The 21,708-nt window shown below is 45.5% G+C and overlaps 1 protein-coding gene across 1 annotated transcript; it reads left to right on the forward strand.

The window, feature by feature from the left end:
• The first annotated feature begins 602 nt into the window (after nucleotides 1–602).
• CHRNA4 (cholinergic receptor nicotinic alpha 4 subunit) lies at nucleotides 603–20,779 on the forward strand. Its single transcript, XM_042884825.1, has 6 exons — nucleotides 603–1,261; nucleotides 2,425–2,576; nucleotides 6,408–6,452; nucleotides 6,545–6,654; nucleotides 13,601–14,981; nucleotides 20,219–20,779. Exons 1-6 carry the CDS (start codon nucleotides 1,201–1,203, stop codon nucleotides 20,342–20,344), a joined length of 1,875 nt encoding a protein of 624 aa, XP_042740759.1. The 5' UTR covers nucleotides 603–1,200; the 3' UTR covers nucleotides 20,345–20,779.
• The last annotated feature ends 929 nt before the right edge of the window (nucleotides 20,780–21,708 follow it).

Below are 21,708 nucleotides of genomic sequence, written 5' to 3' on the forward strand. Positions count from 1 at the left end.
TGATTAATTTTGCAGCTGACAAAATTACCCCTGCCTGAAAACGGAATCCATTTACTACCCATATGGAAGTAATTGTGTTAATATCAAAGCTGGTTTTAGAATGAAATGGAGAGGGCTCTGCTTCGTGCCTCAGGTGCAAGTAATCAGGGCTGCGCAATGAAGGGCTGAGCACTAATTTGTTGCTGACAGTTTTCCTTCACAGACAGTTGTCAAGACTTCAGCAGGGCTATTTGTGGTGTATTTAAGGTGCATTCACAGATATAGATAAGTTCAGGTAAGCTCCTGCCTCTGCCTCACCTTTGATTTGCACGTTGCCTCTGAGCAGCCTAACATTTGTGGTTTTGCCATGCGTTTGTACAGCACCAAGCACAGCTGAGCCCTGTTTTCATGGACAGGCTCATTGATCTCAATAACCTCTGACAGCAGAGTTACATGCCTGGACCAGAAATACCTATCAGGCTAATTACCTGAGTCTACAGGAGCAATTTTGAAAAGCACTCTGGCAAGATTAAAAGTACAGCTACTGTTAATTAAAAACTATTTGGGGTACAGGTGCTATATAAAGATCCCAAATGACCCCAGCCCCACAGCTTATGGGTGCATGCAGCCAGCTTCTGGACCTCCCCTTTTATCTCTCACTCTCAAAGTTTTCCTCTCCTGCAGCCTGTTTGCTGGAGAGCACTGATTCCCTCCTCCTCAGCTGGAGGTGGGCAGGTCTGACTACAGCAAATACCCAAACACGCCGTGCTCCCCCTCTGCTTCACCAAGCGCTGCTCCTCGGCGTCGGTGGTCACCAGCAGCAAAAAGCTCAGCGAAGGCTGCTCAAAGGGCTGGGGGAAGGGCGGCAGCAGGAGCGAACAAATCGAGCAGCCAAAGCGCCCCGGAGCAGAGAGAGGAGCGAGCAGGGCAGGCAGGAAGGTTGGGCGTTTTGTGCATCCTTACCGGAGCTCTCTGCAGCTCTCCTGTATCTCTCGTGAGTGAGCGCAAGTGTGCATCCGTACCCCGGGGAAGAGCATCTTCGTAGCGCGGAGAGCTGAGAAGTAGGCAAAGAATGGGAAGAATATAAATCATCAAATACCCTCCTGAAAAGAGGGAGAGAAAGGAGCTGAGGGGAATGAAGCCGGAGGGCCCGGAGACTCGGAGAGGAAAAGTTGCCCCGACGGGAGACGCTGCGTACTAAAGCCCGAGCTCTGCTCCACGATGGGATTTCTCGTGTCCAAGGGAAACCTTCTCCTCCTGCTGTGTGCCAGCATCTTCCCCGGTAAGTTTGAGAAGGCTCTTCTCCCCTGCTCTTTTTTTTCTCCCTTAGCCATGCTGCGAGCACCAGTCCCTTTCTGCAAGGAATTTCCTGCACTCCCACACCCCCCTGCCCCGTTGTTACAGGTCCCCTAAATAAATCGCTCAGTGCTTTGATTCTATTTCCTTCTCCTTGCCTGAACAGTTGGGGAAAGGGTTAAAGCACAGCAGGGAAGGGGAGACATGGGGAGTGAACGCACAGAGAGCTCAGCCTCTTGCTGGGTTTTTCTCCCTGGGTGAAGTGTGTTAATGTGTCTCCGGGCGATGGCTGTGGTTGGGGAGAGCACAGACAGCGCTCTGTTAATGCTTCCTTTTGTATAATCCAGGGCAGGCTGCGGCTAAGTAGGAGCCATATTCCACGGGGGACGCGGGGAGAGCCCCCCGCTGCCTCTTCCCACTGCCCTTGCTGGGAGATGGGATGCAGCCCCAAGGCAATCTCCAGAGAACTGAAGATTTAGTTTTTCATTAAACCAACCGTCGGCAGCTCCGTCAGGATCGGGGCTGTTCTTTGCAGCATTCAACTTCTAAAGTCGTTGTTGAGAGAAACCTCACACGTGTTATCCAGTCTGAGCTCTCCCCCGTTCTCTTCCTTCTGCCGTCGTTTCTGAGGGGCTGCTATGAAGCTTAGTTTGAAGAGCTGAATTTGTCTGTTTTTATTTTTTAACTGATGTATTTGATGCCAGTTTTCTTGTGCAAATCCAATCCATGACCCCTATCCCCCTGCAGTTTTTTTTATTAAAAACGCTGCTTTTCTTTTTGCCTAGCACCCCCCATTCCTGCCCACAGTCTCCTATGCTAGAAGCTTGCCACGAAGTGTCCACAAAAACTAAAGATTCGGGCGAAAATGGCCTGTGTAGTGGTTTTTAAATGGTTTTAGTGATGCCCCCAATTTCTGCAGACCGATCTTGTTCTTCAGAAGCCCTTATGGTTTCTATACAGGTGAACTGAGCAAGAAATAAACAGCAATCAGTGCCTGGGGTAGTAGGGAGGAATGTCACCACGGTGGCATTGCCCTGCTGTGTCCACGCTTGGGATCATCCCGGGGTCCCCCCAGGAAGGCTTCTGCTCCCCCCCATGGCTCAAGGCTGCAGTGCGCAGCAAAGCGAATTCACCCTGCCCTGCCCACAGCTTTCGGCCACGTGGAAACGCGAGCCCATGCGGAGGAACGTCTCCTGAAGAAACTCTTCTCCGGTTATAACAAGTGGTCCCGTCCTGTCGCCAACATTTCAGATGTGGTCCTGGTCCGCTTCGGCTTGTCCATAGCCCAGCTCATCGATGTTGTAAGTGCACCCTGCCCATGCAGATTAACCGGGCTGGGGGGATGCTCCTGATGAGCAGGGGGGGAAGGGTTTGCAGGCTGATTCAGGGTCAGGGTGGGAAGCCTTTGCTCTCAGTAGGAAAGAGACACCACACAGCTCTGCTGTGACTTGTATGAGTAGCTGGTCCCCAAACCATATCCATTATTCTTCACTGACTATAGCCAGAATCCCAAATTCCTTACCAAAAGCCAATGGGAATGATTATAGCAGAGCAGTGGAGCAACTGGTTTGAGTGCCAAAGGATCCTGGCTAAGGGGAAAAACGAGTGGCTGATTATAATTTAAACCATAATTGTTAGCACTAATTTGCGTGAGCTGATCAGAGTGGTGGTTTGTACATCTCTGGGAGATGGCTGGCTTATAGAGCTCCCTGGAAATGAAAGTTTTTAAGCGTGTTAGCTGTGCAGACAGATACTAAGGAGAAAATTATGTTTGCTCAGGTAGAACTTAAATGTTCAAACTGTCTGTATGGAACAGAGTGATTTGTACTCTGGGCTGATGCACACTGAATTGGTATTTAAAGGCTTATCCTCTTGCAGTGTGTGTTTCCTACAGTCACAAACACAGGTGATTCCTCACACGGTGATGGAAAGCATACACACACGTTCTAGCTTGTGCACATCTTGCTCCTGTGTGCTTCTTTCAGTCCATTTGCAGACGATGCTTCCCAGGACACTGTGTTGACATCAAGGCACATCTCTTGAACAAGCTCTGGCCATGCTTTCAGAAGCTCCCGCCATCAATTTTTGCTGTTTTTTTGTGGCAAAGAGAAAGGGGGTGATAATGCGGAGTATGATGCGAATTGGAGACGTTGCTAGTGTAGGATGATCATAGCAGATGACTCTCTGTGTCTTATATTTTGAGATAAGGGTTATAAAATTGGAGGGAAAAAAACTTTTAGAACTTCTCTTAAATAAGTTGAGATTTCTTATTATCAAGATTTCATCCAGGAATAACTGAAATAGCAGAGGCTATAAGCAGAAATCTGGAATCATCCTCCATGCCTTTGCTGTACGTGGTGCTGCTGGAGCCTGCCCATCTCCTCCTCTTGGACCCCTGCTGAGGTGATCAAAGTCTCTTTCCAAATGATTCTGGAGTCATCAAGGCTAAAAAAATCTTCTAAGATCTCCAGGTCCAACTCCAACCCATAGCACCATGCGCACTGACCACATCCCTCAGTGCCACAGCTCTGGAACACCTCCAGGGATGATGATCCTGGCACCCCCTGGGCTGCTGTGCCACTGCATCACCATACATTCTGAGAAGAAATTTTTCCTAATAACCAATCTGGTCTCCCAAGGCCTCTTGGGCTCCACCTGGCCTCCTATTGATGTGGTCAAAGCATCTTTCACAATGGTGTGCCAGTACGTCCTTCATCCTCAGTGAATCCTTAAGTATTCAGGTTGAATGTTTCCATTGGTTCATACAGCCTCACAGCATTGTGGCTTCATGAGGAAAAATAGATTTTTATAAGGGAAAGAAGAACATTGGAAGATGCTACGCTGCTGTGAGAACCAGCCTAAATGCAACAGGCAGCCAAGTGAAAGGGTGAAAGATGGATGGAAAGCACAACAAGCCCTGATTGCAGAGCTTCAGACCTTAGATGCGAGGGAAATGAAGCCAAGGTGGGGTGAGAGGAGGAACTGGAAGACATCAGTTGCAGGAGGGTTGCACAAGACATCAGTTCTGCAGCACAACAGTGATCCTCCATTCTTCTCTCTTTCTGTCAGCCTGTGCAATCCAGAGCTGTTTGCAGTTGTTCATAAAGAAGTTGTTCAGTTCTCATCTAAATAATTGATAAGAGTAAAGATGAGACATTAGTGACTGTGGAAGCATGATAGAGATTTCCATTATGCAGCTGCAGAACCACGGAGGGGTGGAATCGATACACCTGCCTTGTAGAGCTCTTCCCAGGTTCCTGAAGAAGAATTAATCTTTTTAAAGTCATGTTAGTGGTCAGAAGTGCAACTGGCTGCCTCCCTGTGCTGGGGGAGGCAAGAGGAGGGGTCTCATCCCTTCCCACACTGCTGGGGTCAGGGGATGTGGATGTCACTGCTGCCACTGCTGCAGTACTTCGACTGCCTCTCCCCAGCAGTGGCATTCCTTGTGCAACCCCCTGCGTGGCTGTTGTTCAGCTCCCAACGACAAGAAGTCTGAAAGAGAAATCAGAGCCGTATTCAAATCCTGGCTCCTGCTGACAAAAGCTGGGAAGGAAAGAAAAATCAATGGGGAACTTGACATCGCCACGTGTCCTCAGCTCACCCGGGTGTTTCAGAGCCATGAAGAAGGGTAGGGGATCAGGCATATGTCTGGGAACAGCCACTGAGAGGCATGCTTAGAGTCCAAACCCGTGTCTCTGCATGGTGCTGTGCTCACCTTGAGAAAAGAGACCAGGCAGAGCAGCTGTGCCTTAGCTGCAGAATCCCCTGCTGTGGTCTGTGTGGAAGAAGTGAGCCAGCCAGCCAGGCAGCATCACATCGCCACTGTGAGGAACCTGTTGGGTAAGAGATATCCTTTGCTTGGGCCAGGAGGGCAGCAGAGCCCTCAGGTGTAGCCTGGAGGGAGAAAGTAGGCAGGAATTTACATGGGAAGATGGTGGCACCTGTGAGGCTGTAGTCCCCAGTATAAAGAAGCAGAGTGGTGGTCCAGTCCATTGCCTCACCAGTGGTAATCCTGCTGTCCCACCTGCACCCCAGGAAACAGCTGGATTTTGTCTTTCCTTTGTCATTCATTTTGAATGTTCTTTGTGTTCCTCCTTCCTCCACATGCTGCTGGTTCCCATCTCCTGGATGAAGGTCTCTCTACTCAAGTGCTACACTTAATGCCGTGGCCGCAAGGAGTGGGGAGACACAGCCGCGTGAAGCCTTCTGGCTTTTAATGCTCAGAATTAATCCTGAACTGGCACAAGTGCGAAGTTAATGATGAGCAGTTTGTTTGCAAATGAGCCCTGTCATCCAAGCAGGGTTTGATGCCAGACCAAAGAGAGAGAAAAGAAACAAGAACGCCAGTAAGCTCTGGGCTCTCTATGATTCATCCTGGTGATTTACACAGGGCTGGTAACTTGCATGCAAGGCAAGTGTTGAATAATAATTAGTTCCACTAGTAATACCACTATGCTATTAATTCAGCACTATTTGAAGATTTATTTGTAGTTCTGCTGTCTCATGCTATTTCTAATTGGAGGTGGGAGAAAGCCTGCCAGTCAACATCATGGGTATGCACTAGACCTAAAGGTTACATGTCATCCGAGTAGCGTGGTTTTGTCCAAGTCAGTCACTCCGTGGTGCTCAAAGTTCATGTATTTTATAGAAACAGAAATACCACTGAGCTTCATGTTTCCAAAACTGTGCTCACTGATAATGTTGCATGGAAATACTAAATACTATCTGCTATAGAGCTGAGCACTGTAAGCCATGCGTACATGTGACTGAGCATTTATGTACAACAGTCCCTTCCCTCAGTGCTCAGGACAAAGCTGAGCTGAGGAGTGTTTCCTTCCACCTGTCCCCATCATCTGAGGCTGAACCCAGGAAAATCCCAGTAAATTCAAGCCAGTCTGCTGGCAGGATTGCTTCGGTGCAGGCTCAGCTGTTGTGCGGTATCAGACAGCTGTGCCCTGTCCCATTCTGAATGAAGGAAACATCTGCTTTTTATTTCCAAGGTTGAACTTCTTTTTATTGCGGAATTGGTTTGTAATTACAGAAATCAAGTGCAATGAAGTTACATTTAATTTAGTTTACTCCATGGGCCACTTCATGTGCTCCTGTAACCAACGTCTGATCTTGCGTTTCAGGATGAGAAGAACCAAATGATGACCACAAACGTGTGGGTGAAGCAGGTGGGTGCACCAAAAGATGTGCTTTTCCCCTGTTACATTTCAGTTTTGCAATCTGAACTCTCCCAGTTCTGTAACCACCTACTTTTTGGCAGGAATGGCATGACTACAAGCTGCGCTGGGACCCCCAGGAGTATGAAAATGTCACATCCATCCGAATCCCCTCAGAGCTCATCTGGAGGCCAGACATTGTCCTCTATAATAAGTGAGTGTGAGCGCAGAGTCTGGAAGGCAAACGCATCCTTGCCAACTTTCCCTTCCTACAGCATCGAGGAGCTTTTTGCAATTGTCCCTCCTTATTTTGCTCTCTTTTCTTGAGGTCTGTGTAGATTTTTGTAATGTCTGTCCTAGATTCTCACAGTATCTGTCCTAGACATGCCTCAAACAACATGACAAACGCTCATCACAGGTTTGGGTTTTTTTTGTCCTAATGATTGCTCTCTAGCAGTGAGTAATGTGGGGGATGCCACATGTTGGAGAGAGAATTAATCTGAGCTGGATCTGTGAGCCCTTGTCAGCATGGAGCTCTCCTTTCTCATTCATCACCGTCAACTGGAGAAGCTCATTACCAAGAATGGATTTAAATAAGGCAAATTAACCAAAAAATGTCAGACTTGCTGCAAATACAGGTTTGCTCAATGCAATTCTAGAATTATTCCTAAATAGGTATTTGTTCCTGATCCCCAAGGCTTGTAATCTTTCTGTCATTTGCACACCTTGCAGGGAGTAGGTGGTGCTTTTCTTTCTTTCCTTCAGAGACTTTTGATACTCAAAGGAAGAGTTCCCAAGTGCCATGGCTGCTTTCTCCTTTGCTTATCGTACCAGAGCTCTGTGGTCTCTTTGGATGCAGGGTATTCTAGGCTCCCTCCCCACACAGGCTCCAGAGAAAATATTTCTGCAAGCATCAAACAAATCCATCTTTGTATGTGACTTGCACTCAGAGAAAACACACCAAATAGAAGCCAGGTTCATTTCTAAAGAAGAGTTGCCTGGTTCTAGTTTGATATAATTTGGTTTTGTTTTTCAAAGACAGGACTGGTGGGAAAATTTCTGGAGGACTGTGAGGTTTGGAGACAATTGAAATTGCCACCTTTCCTGTTAGCTTGTCCCTAGCAACTAGCCACACTTGGCATGGAGTGTTGCTGTCACACCAATGGCTAATGCTCCTCAGCAACCCCAGTATGATAACAGCAGCTATTCCAGAATGTCCTTCCTGTCCTCTTCGGGGCTGCAACACTTTGAGCTTTACCTGCCTCAGTGTTTGGCTCAGTGAGGTCTGACCCAGCCACCAAACCTTACAGCTCTTCTTTTACCCATGCTTACAGTTTATAATCGTGTGTTCTCCTGATGGTTGTCATGAGTCCATCATACATTTTTTAATTGGTTACTTTAGCCATGAATTAAACAAACATGCCTGTAGGCACCAACCATTAGCCGGTCAGCATTGGCTTTCCATTAATTCTCTCTCTTTATTTCTATACTTGCCCGTGCTCTTTCATATAGTGTCAGACATGTCTTGTGTAGACTGCTGTCTGTCCTGGCAGCGCTTGTCTATCTGATTTCCTACTAAATCCATCTGTAACTGCACTTGTTGTCTTAGTTGCACCACTCTGACAATGAAGTTTCATGATTCTTTAAGGATTGCAGGACAAGGTAGGGCAAAATACGCAGCATGAGGGAGCATCAGCAGGTGTCTCTCCTCAACAGCTCAACAGCTGTTTAATTCCACCACGTTTCTTTTCTTGAGCGTGTTCTCATTCCAGCTAGGAATGTTCCAGGAAAGTTTAGAAATGATAGTGAATGCTCATGGGTGATATAAATAAAGATTCCCTCTCATATTTTATACATATTGTTTAGGGGGAACTTAAAGTACATACTTATAACTCTGAGTTTATACCATCAAGGGAATTGTGTGCAGGAACCTTAATGGAACAGGGTGAGTGGCCTTGTTGGCCTTTGCACTGTTTGAGCTTTTTAATGTGAGTTGTTCAATGGTCAGCACGTGCTCTGGTGGAATTATGGTGTTTCTGTTTGGGATGATATCCCTTGGAAAAGAGACTTTCAGGACAGCAGGTCGCAGAGGGCTTTTCCTGTTTCCATCCTGAGGAGCGTATAGAAATGATAACGCTTAAATTGATTTCAAGTTTACATCATTAAGGAAGCATAATGCTTTTTTGTGAGTTATTCTCATGCCTAAGCTCATTATTGTCCAAAACTTCCATTTATCCACTCTAGAGGCCCAAATTAAATGAGTAAACTTGGATGGCTGGGCCTCAAGAACCTATGTAGTTATAAACATTCACAAGGAATCTAAAAGCAAATTAATATTCTACAGGGAAATGAATATGCTGCTGGGTTTTCAGGCTCGATGAGGTAAATTCTAAGACTCTGTAAATAGTTTCTGCTAGACACGACAAAACATATGTATAGCAGAGGAATATGAGTTAATAGGGAACTGTCAAAGCTTCTCTTCTCTGCCAAGAAGGCCAGCTGTTCTGTATCTGAGTCTCTAAAGGCAGTTCAGATGCCACCAAATCATTTGTAAGCGAATTATCTAATTCTCTGCATTGACTTATTCTTCCATTCATGAATGGACTTTATGCACATTTTAGTTTTCCTTTGTGTATTTAAAGTGGGAAAAAAAATATATTTTTTTTTTGTCAGCTTAACCAAGGAATGAACACTTAGGTCTGCATTTTAGTGTTTTCACTGCTCCACCACTGTGTTGTGTGATTTGGATCCAGCACATCACTGAAACTCCATGGGACTTTGGAACAGCAAATTTGCAGCCAGTTGGTCCAGTTGCTAAAGAGGAATGCAAGAACCTTCAGCCTAATGGTTGGGCAGGGAACTTGAAATGTGAGCTTTGCTGGCTCGCTTTCAACTAGATGTTTGAGATAGCATTGCAGCATTTCTCATCCCTGCTGAGTGTAAAACCTGGGGAAAGGCTATTGGAAACATTCTGACTTCATAATTAACTTTTCTCAATGCTTTCTGGAGTTGGCTCTTCCAAAAGGAAATCCCTGCCTTATCATCCGTAGTAACAAAAAGTGAGTAAAAGATTCCTCATGCATGAGGGGAATTCAAATAATACAATTTCAGTAATTAGGAGGAGGACATATCTTGAGGAAATTCAGCCAGTGATAATTTGGACACAAAGGATTGCTGGACTGGATTAGAAGTTCATCTGGCAGGCAGCTTTTGAAAATCTTGAGGAAGCAGAGAGTTCTTTGAAGTATGCTACAATGGCTTGTTCTTTTGAACTGTATGATGATGTTTGCAACCAGTGAAGCTTATGGGATAGCACTGGTTTTCTGAGTCATTCCAAACCTTTTGGACACCGTTTGGAAGAGAAATGCCAAAAGATGCCTTAGTTTAACCTTAAAAATGTTGGAAACATTATTGACATTTTTCTTGGTTTGTGTGCATACTCAGCGCTTGTCATTTTGCACCAGACTGTAGTTTTAAGTTGCAACTGCTGCTTCACATTTAAACTTTCCTGATTCTTCTGGGAATTGAGTATATTTTTAGAGGCATCCTCAGATGCCTTTGAGTATTACAAGAACTGATGGAAACCTTTAAGAGGGAACTCTCTCCTGGGCTGTAGCTGAGTTAGCATTCGAGGCCTTCTCGTAACATCAGGGCAGAGTTTACCTCTGTGGTGCTGATGAGGATTCTTGGCAAAGCCAAGAGTAAAGGTAAAATGCCCAAATTCTCAGTACTGCGACAGCTTTCTGAGGAAGTTGTGCTTATTTCATCAGTGCAGCGCAGCCACGTCTGAGACAGATGCTGCTTTTACTGAGGAGTTCTGGAGATTTCTGTTATCCATGATTTCTCAACATCTGAAGCAAGCAAATGCTGGGATGGAACCTGAAATCAACGCCCAAACTCTGTATCTACATAACTGTTTTGTACCCAAGTTGCCAATAACGTGTAGGTACTCCAAACCCAGCAGGAGAAGGTCCTGACTGCCCTCTTGTAGCTGACTGCTTTGAGCAGGGAATTTGCACTAGATCATCTCCAGAGGTCCTTTTCAACCTCTGAATTCCTGGTGATCGTTTCAGTAATACAAAGTAATTACTGAACAAAAGATGACTTGATTTGCCCTTGCGGAGTGCTTTAATCTGAACGATACAGATGCATCTCTTTAACATCTGCCAGAAGGGCACAGGGTGGGTTGTTTAACAGGGTCCTCAAACCCCATTTTGCCTTGGTTCCTGTTGCTGGGTGACAAATGCTTTAAATGAGGGCATTCTAACTACGTCCATACATGTGTAGAGCTAATTTTCAAGCTTTTAAAGCTCTGTTTGGATTTAAGTGGTATCATCAGAAATTAAAATAAGCGTGCGCCTCATTTACATGCATTCTGAAAACATTCAATTTCGTGAGATGATCCATCTCCAACTGCAGGCAAAACAGAAACGGGCAAAATATTCCCCATCAGCAGAGCTTTTTAATGGAACACGGTTGATGGCTGCCAGCGAAACAATGCCACCCTCTCACCTTTAGGAATGTATAAGATTTTAGAAGAAGTGCCTGCATCCCAGAACTGAAGAATCAGAGGCTGCAGAACGCAGCAGCGCTATTTCCATCAGAAAAGGAATGAGAAAATGTCTTCTGTCTTTATTAGTGTGCACAGTTGTGTTTGACATGAAAATATAAAAGCTCTGGCACTTTATTACTGGCAGATTTTTTAGAGCTGTCAGGTCGGAGCAATCAGGAGAGCCTGTCTATCTTAATTCTCAACTTGTTGTGATATTTACCTTTCACTTGCTCCTGCTTCCAAATGGTTTTTCGATGCAACTGTCACAACACAGTGGTCGAGACTCAATGAGATGAAATTGTGCTACCACTGTGAGGCAATGACTGCTGATTTTCCCTGCTGATTTCCCCCCTGCCTGCCTAAGGCATCCTTCACGTTATTTAGTGATTGTTGGCACAACTTGACCAAGAATGGATTCTCCTATAGGAGAGCTTTCCATGAGAAAAGGTTTCCCCAATCTCGTAACTGCAGACTTCATTTATGGATGGTCTTTTCAGCTTGACACCTTGGAGAAGACAGGAGAAAGGCTTTTTTGAAGACTGTCAACAGCCTGGTGATCTTTTTTGATGTCAAGATGAACAGAATGAGAGCCTTAGCCAGAATGAAAGACTTTCTCCGGCTTCACCCTACATCGACAGCATGCCAGCTAGTGTGGTTTCCAAGTCTGTGAGCATATGCTTGAGGGTCCAGTGTGGGTGGGAAGCCTGGGAAAATAGGCAAAGATATATATATATATGTGTGTGTGTGTGCACAATGGGCTAATGCAACAGCTAATACTATCTTTGCACAACATAACTGGCTTAGATTCCATCTGCCCACAGTATCGAGGTTAATTTAGCCTGCTTGAAAATTGCTCAGATATCTCTATGCTAAACCGCAGTGAGAAGTTCAAGCACATGCTGTGAAACCCATCCAAAGTCAAGAATTACTTTATAGCCTTGTTAGGTTGCTAAGGGAAGAGCAGGAAGATGCCAGGATGTTTTAAGGCTCCTCAGAGTCATTAGATAACCCCCAGATGCAAGAAACAGCTCTGCCTTTGGATTCATGCCTGCCATGGCACTGCATCAACATCTGCCTTGGAAGATAAAGCTGCAGCTATCTGTAAGTGTGTGAGCTGGAGAGGACCGGGGCTGAGGCTGGGTTTGTTGGGCATGCAATTCAAATGGCCTTCTTATCAAAGAAGCAGATCAGTTACTGAAATAATTGATGTGCAAGGCATGCAGCATCACTCTAGTTGCATGTGTGCTTACAGAAGAGAGGCATGCAGGGAGGCACAGGAATTGACAAAACTGCCAGACAGGACAGTTTTGAGAAAGAAACACAGAGTCTGTGGAAAATAATACCTAAGAGAATTGTTGTCCCTTAGTGCGAGAGCTTCATGCCCTTTAGCAGCAGCATTAAATAGCAAAACCACAGCTGTGTTGTTTGCCCAGCCAATTGCACATCATTCTACCTGAGAAAGGAAACACTGGTGGATGTTCATTATCTCTTTGCTGCAATACCAGTCCAATTATAAACATATTGTTCCATTAATGAACAATTTAATCGGGCCTCTAAAGTCTCATTAAATGCAGAATTGGATTCCAAGTTCTTACTGAGATTTAGAAAGAAAACCACCAAGAAGAGCAAATGCTGGAGCATCACTTGCTCTGCATGTTTTGTATCTCAATCTGGCTTCACGGGGCAGACAAACCCAGGAGAAAACTAGATGGTTTTCATCCAGAGAAAAAGTTCATGAGTGTAAATTAGACATGGAAAAGAAAAGTCAAGAAAGGAAATGCATGGTACGATGGTAATGCTCTTATTCATTTGTGTTAGAGAGAAAGGTGCGGGTGTTTTTGCCTTGATCCCTTGGGGAGAGCAGTCTGGGTTTGTATGTATTTTTAGCTTTCTCGTCTTAGAAAAAAACTTTAGCCTTTCCAGAACTTGCCACAGAGTGTAAAGACTTTTCATTATTGAAGCAAGAATTTAGCTAAAAAGTCCAGTTCACCACCACAGAATAATTATTGGGTGTCCAGGTTGTGACTTTCCAAAGACACTAGCTTGATAAGGCTTTCTGATTGAAAATCCTGGGTTCTTATTTAAGTGTCTGATCTCAGCACACAGCCCCCAACTGAGAGTCCCTTAAAAAGACAATGTAAATAATTCCCATACTGGGAAATTAAGACTCTAACTGTTATTGCTCCTATTCGTAGGATGTTCTAACTGTTTTTTTTGTGTAAGAAACTGACTGATTACCCAACAGTGTTCACTTACAGTGGCTGTCACAACTCTTTGGAGCTCACAGCCACACTGGCTGGTTCTTCCTACCTCTCTAAAGCAGAGCAAAATCAACCCTTTCCAGGGCATTTTCCTCTTCCAGGGGATTTTGAGTGCATTTAGCTCCAGGGCATGGCTCATAGTGTCAAAGTTTGACATTTGCATTCAAATCCAGTGCTTGCATAAGCCAATAGAGTTCAGAATCTGGGTAGGGTGGATGTTGTACACCTTGCATCCCTGAGGTGCCCTGAGTGCATCCTTGGAAGCCAAACAGTAAATATCCTATTTCTTTAGTAATTAGATAAGTTTCAAAGAACTTCAGTCTCTTTTATCTTCTTTTTCTCCCTAGTGCTGACGGTGACTTTGCAGTCACCCACCTGACCAAAGCCCACCTCTTCTATGATGGGAGAATTAAATGGATGCCGCCTGCCATCTATAAAAGCTCCTGCAGCATCGATGTTACCTTCTTCCCCTTTGATCAGCAGAACTGTAAAATGAAATTTGGCTCTTGGACATATGACAAAGCTAAGATAGACTTGGTGAGCATGCACAGCCACGTGGACCAACTGGACTACTGGGAAAGTGGAGAGTGGGTCATCATTAATGCTGTGGGCAACTACAACAGCAAGAAATATGAATGCTGCACAGAGATCTACCCTGATATAACTTACTCCTTCATTATCCGGAGGCTGCCACTGTTCTACACAATCAATTTGATCATTCCCTGCCTGCTTATCTCCTGCCTGACCGTCCTGGTCTTCTACCTACCCTCTGAGTGTGGAGAGAAGATAACCTTGTGTATCTCTGTGCTGCTGTCCCTCACGGTGTTCCTGCTGCTCATCACAGAGATCATCCCTTCTACCTCCTTGGTCATCCCCCTGATAGGAGAGTATCTGCTCTTCACCATGATATTTGTCACCTTATCTATCATCATCACTGTCTTTGTGCTCAACGTGCACCACCGTTCCCCACGTACCCACACGATGCCTGACTGGGTGAGGAGAGTCTTCCTTGACATAGTCCCACGTCTCCTCTTCATGAAGCGTCCCTCCACAGTGAAGGACAATTGCAAGAAACTTATCGAATCTATGCACAAAATGACCAATTCACCAAGGTTTTGGTCCGAGGCCGACATGGAGCCCAACTTCACTACCTCATCCTCCCCCAGCCCCCAGAGTAATGAACCTTCACCCACATCTTCCTTCTGCGCCCACCTTGAGGAGCCAGCCAAGGCCCAGCCTATGTGCAAATCCCCTTCTGGACAGTACTCGATGCTGCACCCTGAGCCCCCACAGGTGACGTGCTCCTCTCCGCAGTCCTCCTGCCACCCCCTGAGTGACACCCAGACCACATCCATCTCAAAAGGCAGATCGCTGAGTGTTCAGCAGATGTACAGCCCCAATAAGACAGAGGAAGGGAACATCCGCTGTAGGTCCCGCAGCATCCAGTACTGTTACCTGCAGGAGGACTCTTCCCAGACCAATGGCCACTCCAGTGCCTCTCCAGCATCGCAGCGCTGCCACCTCAATGAAGAGCAACCCCAGCACAAGCCCCACCAGTGCAAGTGTAAGTGCAAAAAGGGAGAGGCAGCTGGCACGCCGACTCAAGGAAGCAAGAGTCACAGCAACAAAGGAGAACACCTCGTGCTGATGTCCCCAGCCCTGAAGCTGGCAGTGGAAGGGGTCCACTACATTGCAGACCACCTGCGAGCAGAAGATGCAGATTTCTCGGTAAGTATGTGAATTTGGTCTCCTTGGGTAAGCTGAAAATAATCTGAAGGAAACCTCACCAAACTTGAGGGGTATCAGAGTGTATTCACCATCGTGGGTCCTGTACACACTGGCATTATAGATAGAATCACGGAATTATAGAATCATTAAGGTTGGAAAAGCTCACTAGGATCATCTGATCCAACGATCAACATGTCCCCACGAAGCCCACAATGCCATGACCCTGGATATAGCTAGAGAGCTTATCTCTGGGGTCTTGCCAGGCCAAGGGTCTGGCACAACCAGGGCATGTTCAGGGCTGCTCTCAAACAATAGGGTTCTACAGCAGAAAAGTGGAGTTGTTGGTCAAGTAGGACAAGTTGTAGAAGAGAACAGTCATCTTCCCCTGAAGTCTTCAAATTTTGGGGTGGGCATAAGGGTATTTAATTTATTTTGCTTCTTAGGGGATCAAAATATAGCTAGAAAAAAAGAGAAATTCTTTGTTATATCAAGACTGAACCATTTCAAAGCACTTTTAATTGCAGCTAAGGATATGATTTTAATTGAGGTTAGAGGGCATGTTGCAGTAGTGATTCTGCCTTTGCCTGCTATAGGAAACAGCCAGAGAAGGAGCCAGCATGGTTTGTTATTGTCCCATTCCTGAGAACAGTATCAGCAAGTGCACTTTGACGTTGGTTGCCCCAGCATTGCCCTAACATCCCTGCTTTGGTAGTTCAGCAGTTCACAGCACTGCTCTTTGCACAAGGATCACATCATGGCTCTGAATTGTGCCTTCAGTTTTCTGCAGATAAAAGCCAAAAACTGTTTTATAATGAGATAGCACAGAAACAGAATCCTTCCAGGAAGCATCTTGACCCTTCCTGGGCTATGATTGTGAAAGAAAATAGAAAAGCAGTCATCTTTGTGGGAACACAGCAGAATTCTTTTTAGCGAAGCCTCTGACAGGGAATTTGCACTGTGATTTCTCTTCAGCACTGACTGTGGTTACTGAGCTTGGGAAGGCAAATTCCTGAAATAGGCTGTGGCTGTGGGAAGTGTGCCGTAGCGTGGGGATGCTGCAGGGTATGTTTAGCCATGTGTGACGCCATTCCTCATTAGTGGACTTCCAGTGGAGCTCCTCTTGGCTCAGTCTGCGGGAAGGTGGGTGGACAGACAGACTTCGTGCTTACTCCGAAGGGGTAAAGATGGTTACAAATAGAGAGAGAAAGTAGAGGCTGAAAGGTTTTGTTTTTTTTTAATGGAGATGGTGATGCACATACAAATGCCACATGCTTTTATATCTCGTAGCTCTTCCCTTACAATACTATGGTTACAGTACGCCAGCTAATTATGGTCACAGACACAAGCTTCTTGCTAAGAAAACGGGATCTAGTTTTTCTTAGAGGTATCACTCAGCAAAGATACCTTTCTGACAGTTCTTACAGTTCGATTGTCACCAGATTTACAGTCAAAGGAAGTCGTAGTGCTTTTAGGCAAGACTTCCTGGGCTTGAAGAGTATCTTTATATTTGCATTTTTCATAGCACAGAGCACTTAGCAGCAGCAACAAAGGATTAAGTGCTACTGTCCATTTATGTGCTCTTTGGTACCACAGTTTTAGAGGCCTCTGTTCCTTAATGTATTTTACTTCACAGCATCCCTTTGAGGAAGCAGCTGTTTATTCCTCATTTTGAGGAGTGACAGCCAAAGCACAGAGATGAGTTGACCTGTACAAGGTCGCAGAACAAATCTGTGACAAAGAAGGCTGTGAACCCTCACCTTCATTAGCTGACAGCTCAGCTCTCTTTCCTGGGCTAAAACATTTCACCATCACATTAAGACTGTGGGAATTAAACTCTGCTCTCTCCAGCTAGTAATAATCATGAATAAGCCCATGGAAGTCAATTGATTTTTAACTCACATGTTTCCCCATGGTGCAAATGAAAAAAATATTGCATCGATAATACTTATTTCAACTGATTCTCTCCCTGCTAAGCTTGTTGATGTCAACAAGAACTGAGTTGATGAATGCCTGTTGTTTCCTCTTAATCCATCACAATCCATCACATCTTTCTTCAAGAAAGAGCACTGGAACAGGTTGCCCAAGGAGGTTGTGGATGCCCCATCCCTGGATGTGGCTCTGGGCAGCCTGGTCTGGTGCTTGGTGACCCTGCACATAGCAGGGGGATTGAAACTCAATGATCATTGTGGTTATTTTCAACCCAGGCCATTCTATGATTCAAAATGAACTTTCTTTTTCCACTCTCTGCTACTCTTCCCTCTCCCTGTTTCCCTCTTGAAATGAAACAATCATCCCAAGGAGGGATATATTTGGAACACTAAAGATCAAAAGCAGAAGAAAAGGAAGAATTCTTTGGGCTCTAAAAAGCCCTCCATGGTGAGCAAAGACACCACGTGCACATCCAGCAGTGAGTGGAGCCTGTGAGTGCACCAGGCTCCCTGGTATTGAAAATAACTGTAAGGAACAGAGCTGATCTAATAAAATGAGAGTTTACTACAGAAAAATAGATATCGGTGCTCAGAAATTTGCTTTCATCTCAAAATCAAATTGTGGCACTTCTACCAGGGGTGGAAGCCTCCCCCAAACCCATCCGCAGGCAGCTCTGTGCAGAGCAGCCCTTGGGACACAGCTTATTGCCTTTCGGGTCATATTTTCTGAGCCACGGACCTTTGCAGGATGGGAACAAAGCTTCTTTTAAACTTCCTTTTTTTTTTCTAAAGTACCATTGCCACAGGGGCAGTGTTTCTAAATTAAAAGTAAATAGTTCATTTAATTAAGTGCTTCAGCAAAGAGGAAATGGGAAATGCAAGAGGGCAGTTGTTTGCTACAGAAACTTATCTGTGACCAAACCAGCACAACAAGACACTGGGGAAAATGCAAGACTGAATTGTCCCAGTGTGTGATAGGAATGCCATTAGAAATTAATTACAGGGTGAGAAGTAAAACAAGCTGCATGTCACACACCAGTCAAAATAACCGACAGCACTGTCTGCAAAGCCTCATTGTCCTCGTGACTGTGTGCATCTCAGGGCTACTCTAATAAGAAGCCCATGAAGACAGCTTAAAAAATAAAATGGGAGAGAGAAAATAGCTGAGGGGGAGGGAACACGGGATAATCTCACTGGTTTATTTTTAACAGAGTACAATAAAACCACTCGGGACTCCTCTAATCTGTGTGACAGGCTCTGGCTCCTGAGCATCAGATGGCACTTGGAGGTCCCCAAGGCACCTCCAGCTCCAGCCCTGGGGCTGATGCCCTGTTCTGCTGCTGGGATGGACCAGGGAAGAGCCAGAGAGCCCCTGACCGTGTAGGAATTTAGGGGTTGGACAATCAGCTGGTTGCAGCCCCTGATCCTTTCCCAAAAAGAGTTTTGAGTGAGCCTCTTAAAAACTAACCAGGACGCAGCTCAGGAGTTGGGGCAGCAGATGCTGACAGCTGCATGGATGCTGTCAGACAGGTCTCTGTGGATCATGCTCTACGTGAGATGCTGGAGAGTTTCAATCATGGGGAAATGCTACAGAGCAGTCAGGAAACAAAACAAAACCCCAAACCATTTGCTTTTCCTCCTCCTCCCCCCCTTTTTTTTCGTCTTCTGTCAATATTTTTTAATTTCACCATTCTGTGCTCTTGCTCTGAAGCTGGATATTGATTTTGCAAACATCCAGTGTGTTCCAAACCATCATTTTCAAGTTAGGCTGACTGTTTATGAGTAATCCATTACGTCTGGAAGGAAATTTCAGCTGAACTTCTCAAGCTGCTCCTCTTCTCCCATTCCCCCTTTCTTTTCTCCAAGGGAAACTCATCTCATTCATTTCTTGCATTCTGGTGGTCTACCACTCACTTCTCCTAAGCATAAAGACTCAAAAACCCCTTATATTGCCATAATGGGGAAGCATTTACCTCAGTCAACCTTTCCAGATTGACATCAGATGGAGAATTTCAGTTTTTCTTTACACATTGCCCCTTCATGAGATGCTAAACCTCTAAATACAGTCATCCTGAGCTTGCAAACGGCCTTCTCACCAGGAATTCTAAGCTTCAGAGACTCACTCCAACTCTCAGCAAATGATGAATAGATCAGAAAACCTGTAAGGCAAAAGGGGGCTATCCACAGTGACTTCATCCTTGATACGAGAGGATAGCGTTTTATTTCAAGGGTTATTATTTCTTTTACTCACCAATGGTAGATCAGTCATTTCCTCCAAGAAAGTAAGCGGCTTCAGCACAAGCCAATATTTAATCTTATTTTTTTAACCTGGCTGTTGAATAATGAAATCCTCCGTTTGCACCCACTGGTGAGTGAGGGAAAGCAGCCCCAGCAAAGCACAACTTCAGCTTTGCTGCCTCCCTACTCCGTGCACCACACTCCTGATTTGCTGCAGTCACGAGCACAGAAGAGGCAGGACAAAGCTCCTGCTGAGATGTTTTCCCTAAGGATCAGGGCAGCCTGCCAGATTTCAGCCCGAAGCGCAAGGCGACATCAGGGCTATTAATCATCAAGTGGTATATTGTGGAGAATTATAGTTGGTGCAGCCATATCAAATAAAGCTTCACCATCTGATCAGTCCTCTTCCTGGGAAAGGAATTAATAACAGCAGCGTAATAAAAGAGGTTTTCATATTTATGTGGTTTCTTACTTGATGAAATACCCATTTACAACAGGTCTTGCCTGATGGTGCTAATAAGAACTAGGCTTCCCCAGAGAGGAATTGCTGGAAAATCATCCCACAGCAAGACAAAAGTGGAGAAAAAGCAGGATGAGGCAAACCACTTGTTTTATTTGCTGGTTTGTTTTCACTGCTCACTCAGCCAAAGCTATAATTCCCTTCACAGAATGCATTCGGCTTCATTAATCTGTAAACGAATCTGTTTACCAGCACAAAGAAACAAGCAATTTCTTTCCCACTTCAACTTGAATCTCAGTCTCATTTACACACCCTGTTACAGCTGTTGCTCGTGGAAACTGGGATTGTGAGTGTGCATACACACTTAATTATCCACAGACATATCATCCCTGGGGAGCTGTGAATAGGGTTTGTTACTGGGGATGTCTCCCATGCAAGTGATCAGAGTGAAAATTGCCATCATATCCCACCACTGTTCGTAAGCAAGACCCTTTCCTTTTTCCCTACTTAAGGACTTAAAATACTGTATTTAGAATAAAGCACAAATAGTCTTCATACATTTTAATCTCAATTAAGCAATGATAACTGGCCTTTCTTCTCTGTGTCGCCAGGTGAAGGAAGACTGGAAGTACGTAGCGATGGTCATTGATCGGATCTTCCTCTGGATGTTCATCATTGTGTGTTTGCTGGGGACCGTTGGGCTCTTCCTCCCACCGTGGCTGGCAGGAATGATCTAAGCACAGCCACAGAATGAGGAAATACATCCTGCCCTGTGGGTCTTAGTTCATCTGGAAGGAGATGAGCAGAGAAATGGAGCCGGCCCTTTGAATTATTCACTGCGTGTCCACGCATGAGTTGTTCCACAGTACACTGGGAACACGTTCTGAAGTCACATCATTTTGCCAAGCCATTTTCATGTCCTCCATCTATTTTAGGGGAAAAGTTCTCATTAAAGTTTGTACATAGCATGGTGCCATTCACTGGCATATACTCAGCAGTGTAAGGCCATGAGCTTACCCCTAAAGCAGCACATGCAGAGGCTTTGCGTATACAAACCAGCAAATTTGCTCCGCTCGTCTTCAGAGGTCTCCGTGTGCCTGTGTAACCTTGCCCTGTCCTGCTGAGGTGGATTGGGGTTGCTTGTCCCTGTATGAGTCATTTTATAAATAAAGTTCCAGCTTTGGGATACCCGTGCTGGATGTGTCTGTACCGTATGGGACGGGCTGAAGGAATTCCTCAGGGCAGCTCAGTCCCTCTGGGAACAACTGGGAATGTTTGCCCACCAAAATACAGTGGTTGCAGTTTTCATATTGCCAGAGGTTTCTTTAGCCAAAACCCTTCAGAAGTCATGCGTATGAAGGACATCATCTCTCAGTGAGGCTCAGACAAAGCAAGGGAGGATTTGCATCCTCCTCTGCAGCTCTTTCCCATGCAGCAGGTCTCCCCTCCATGCCTGCCATTTCCCTGATTGGCTGGAAGAAGTCACTTAATGAGCATCAGGTGCTGAACTCACACAAATAGATCACCTTGTTCACTGGTGCTTCAGCCGCCTTGTTTCTCTCAGCTTTCTCATAGCCCATTCAGCTCAGCATCCCCTCTGTTTGGCACTTAGAAATGCACAGCTCCCATCTCCACTGCTGGCTGCCAGCTGGGAACAGCACAGCAGCTCTCAGTGCCATATCTCCCTGTTTGCTTCCACAAGCAGAAGGGCTTACAAACAGCTTACCAAACTGCATGAGGAACAGCAGATGCAGCCCAAAAACACAGCCTTTGCATAGGAATCGCATGGCTGTGTGACTCAGAACCCAGGCATCCCTCTGCAGCCCACGCTGCAGTCAGTGTATACATGAACCCTTTGGGCTGCAGGGAATTTGCTTCTCAGCAGCTCTAGCAGTCCCAGCTTTGGTGGATGCACAGCTCACACCCAGAGCTGTATGAGCTTGAGAGGCTTACTCACATCCAGAGTGCTAGGAGTTGCTCATGACAGCAGTGCTGGGTTAGGGACCTGACCTGGTGTGTGGCAATCAGCCCAAAGCAGAGATTGGAACATGGTGGTCTTGAGGATCCTTTTCAACCCAACCATTCTATGGTTCAGTGATAC

This window comes from Lagopus leucura, unplaced genomic scaffold (assembly GCF_019238085.1).
Source record: "Lagopus leucura isolate 7727_CA_CO unplaced genomic scaffold, USGS_WTPT01 Super-Scaffold_100045, whole genome shotgun sequence".
Lineage (NCBI taxonomy): Eukaryota > Metazoa > Chordata > Aves > Galliformes > Phasianidae > Lagopus > Lagopus leucura.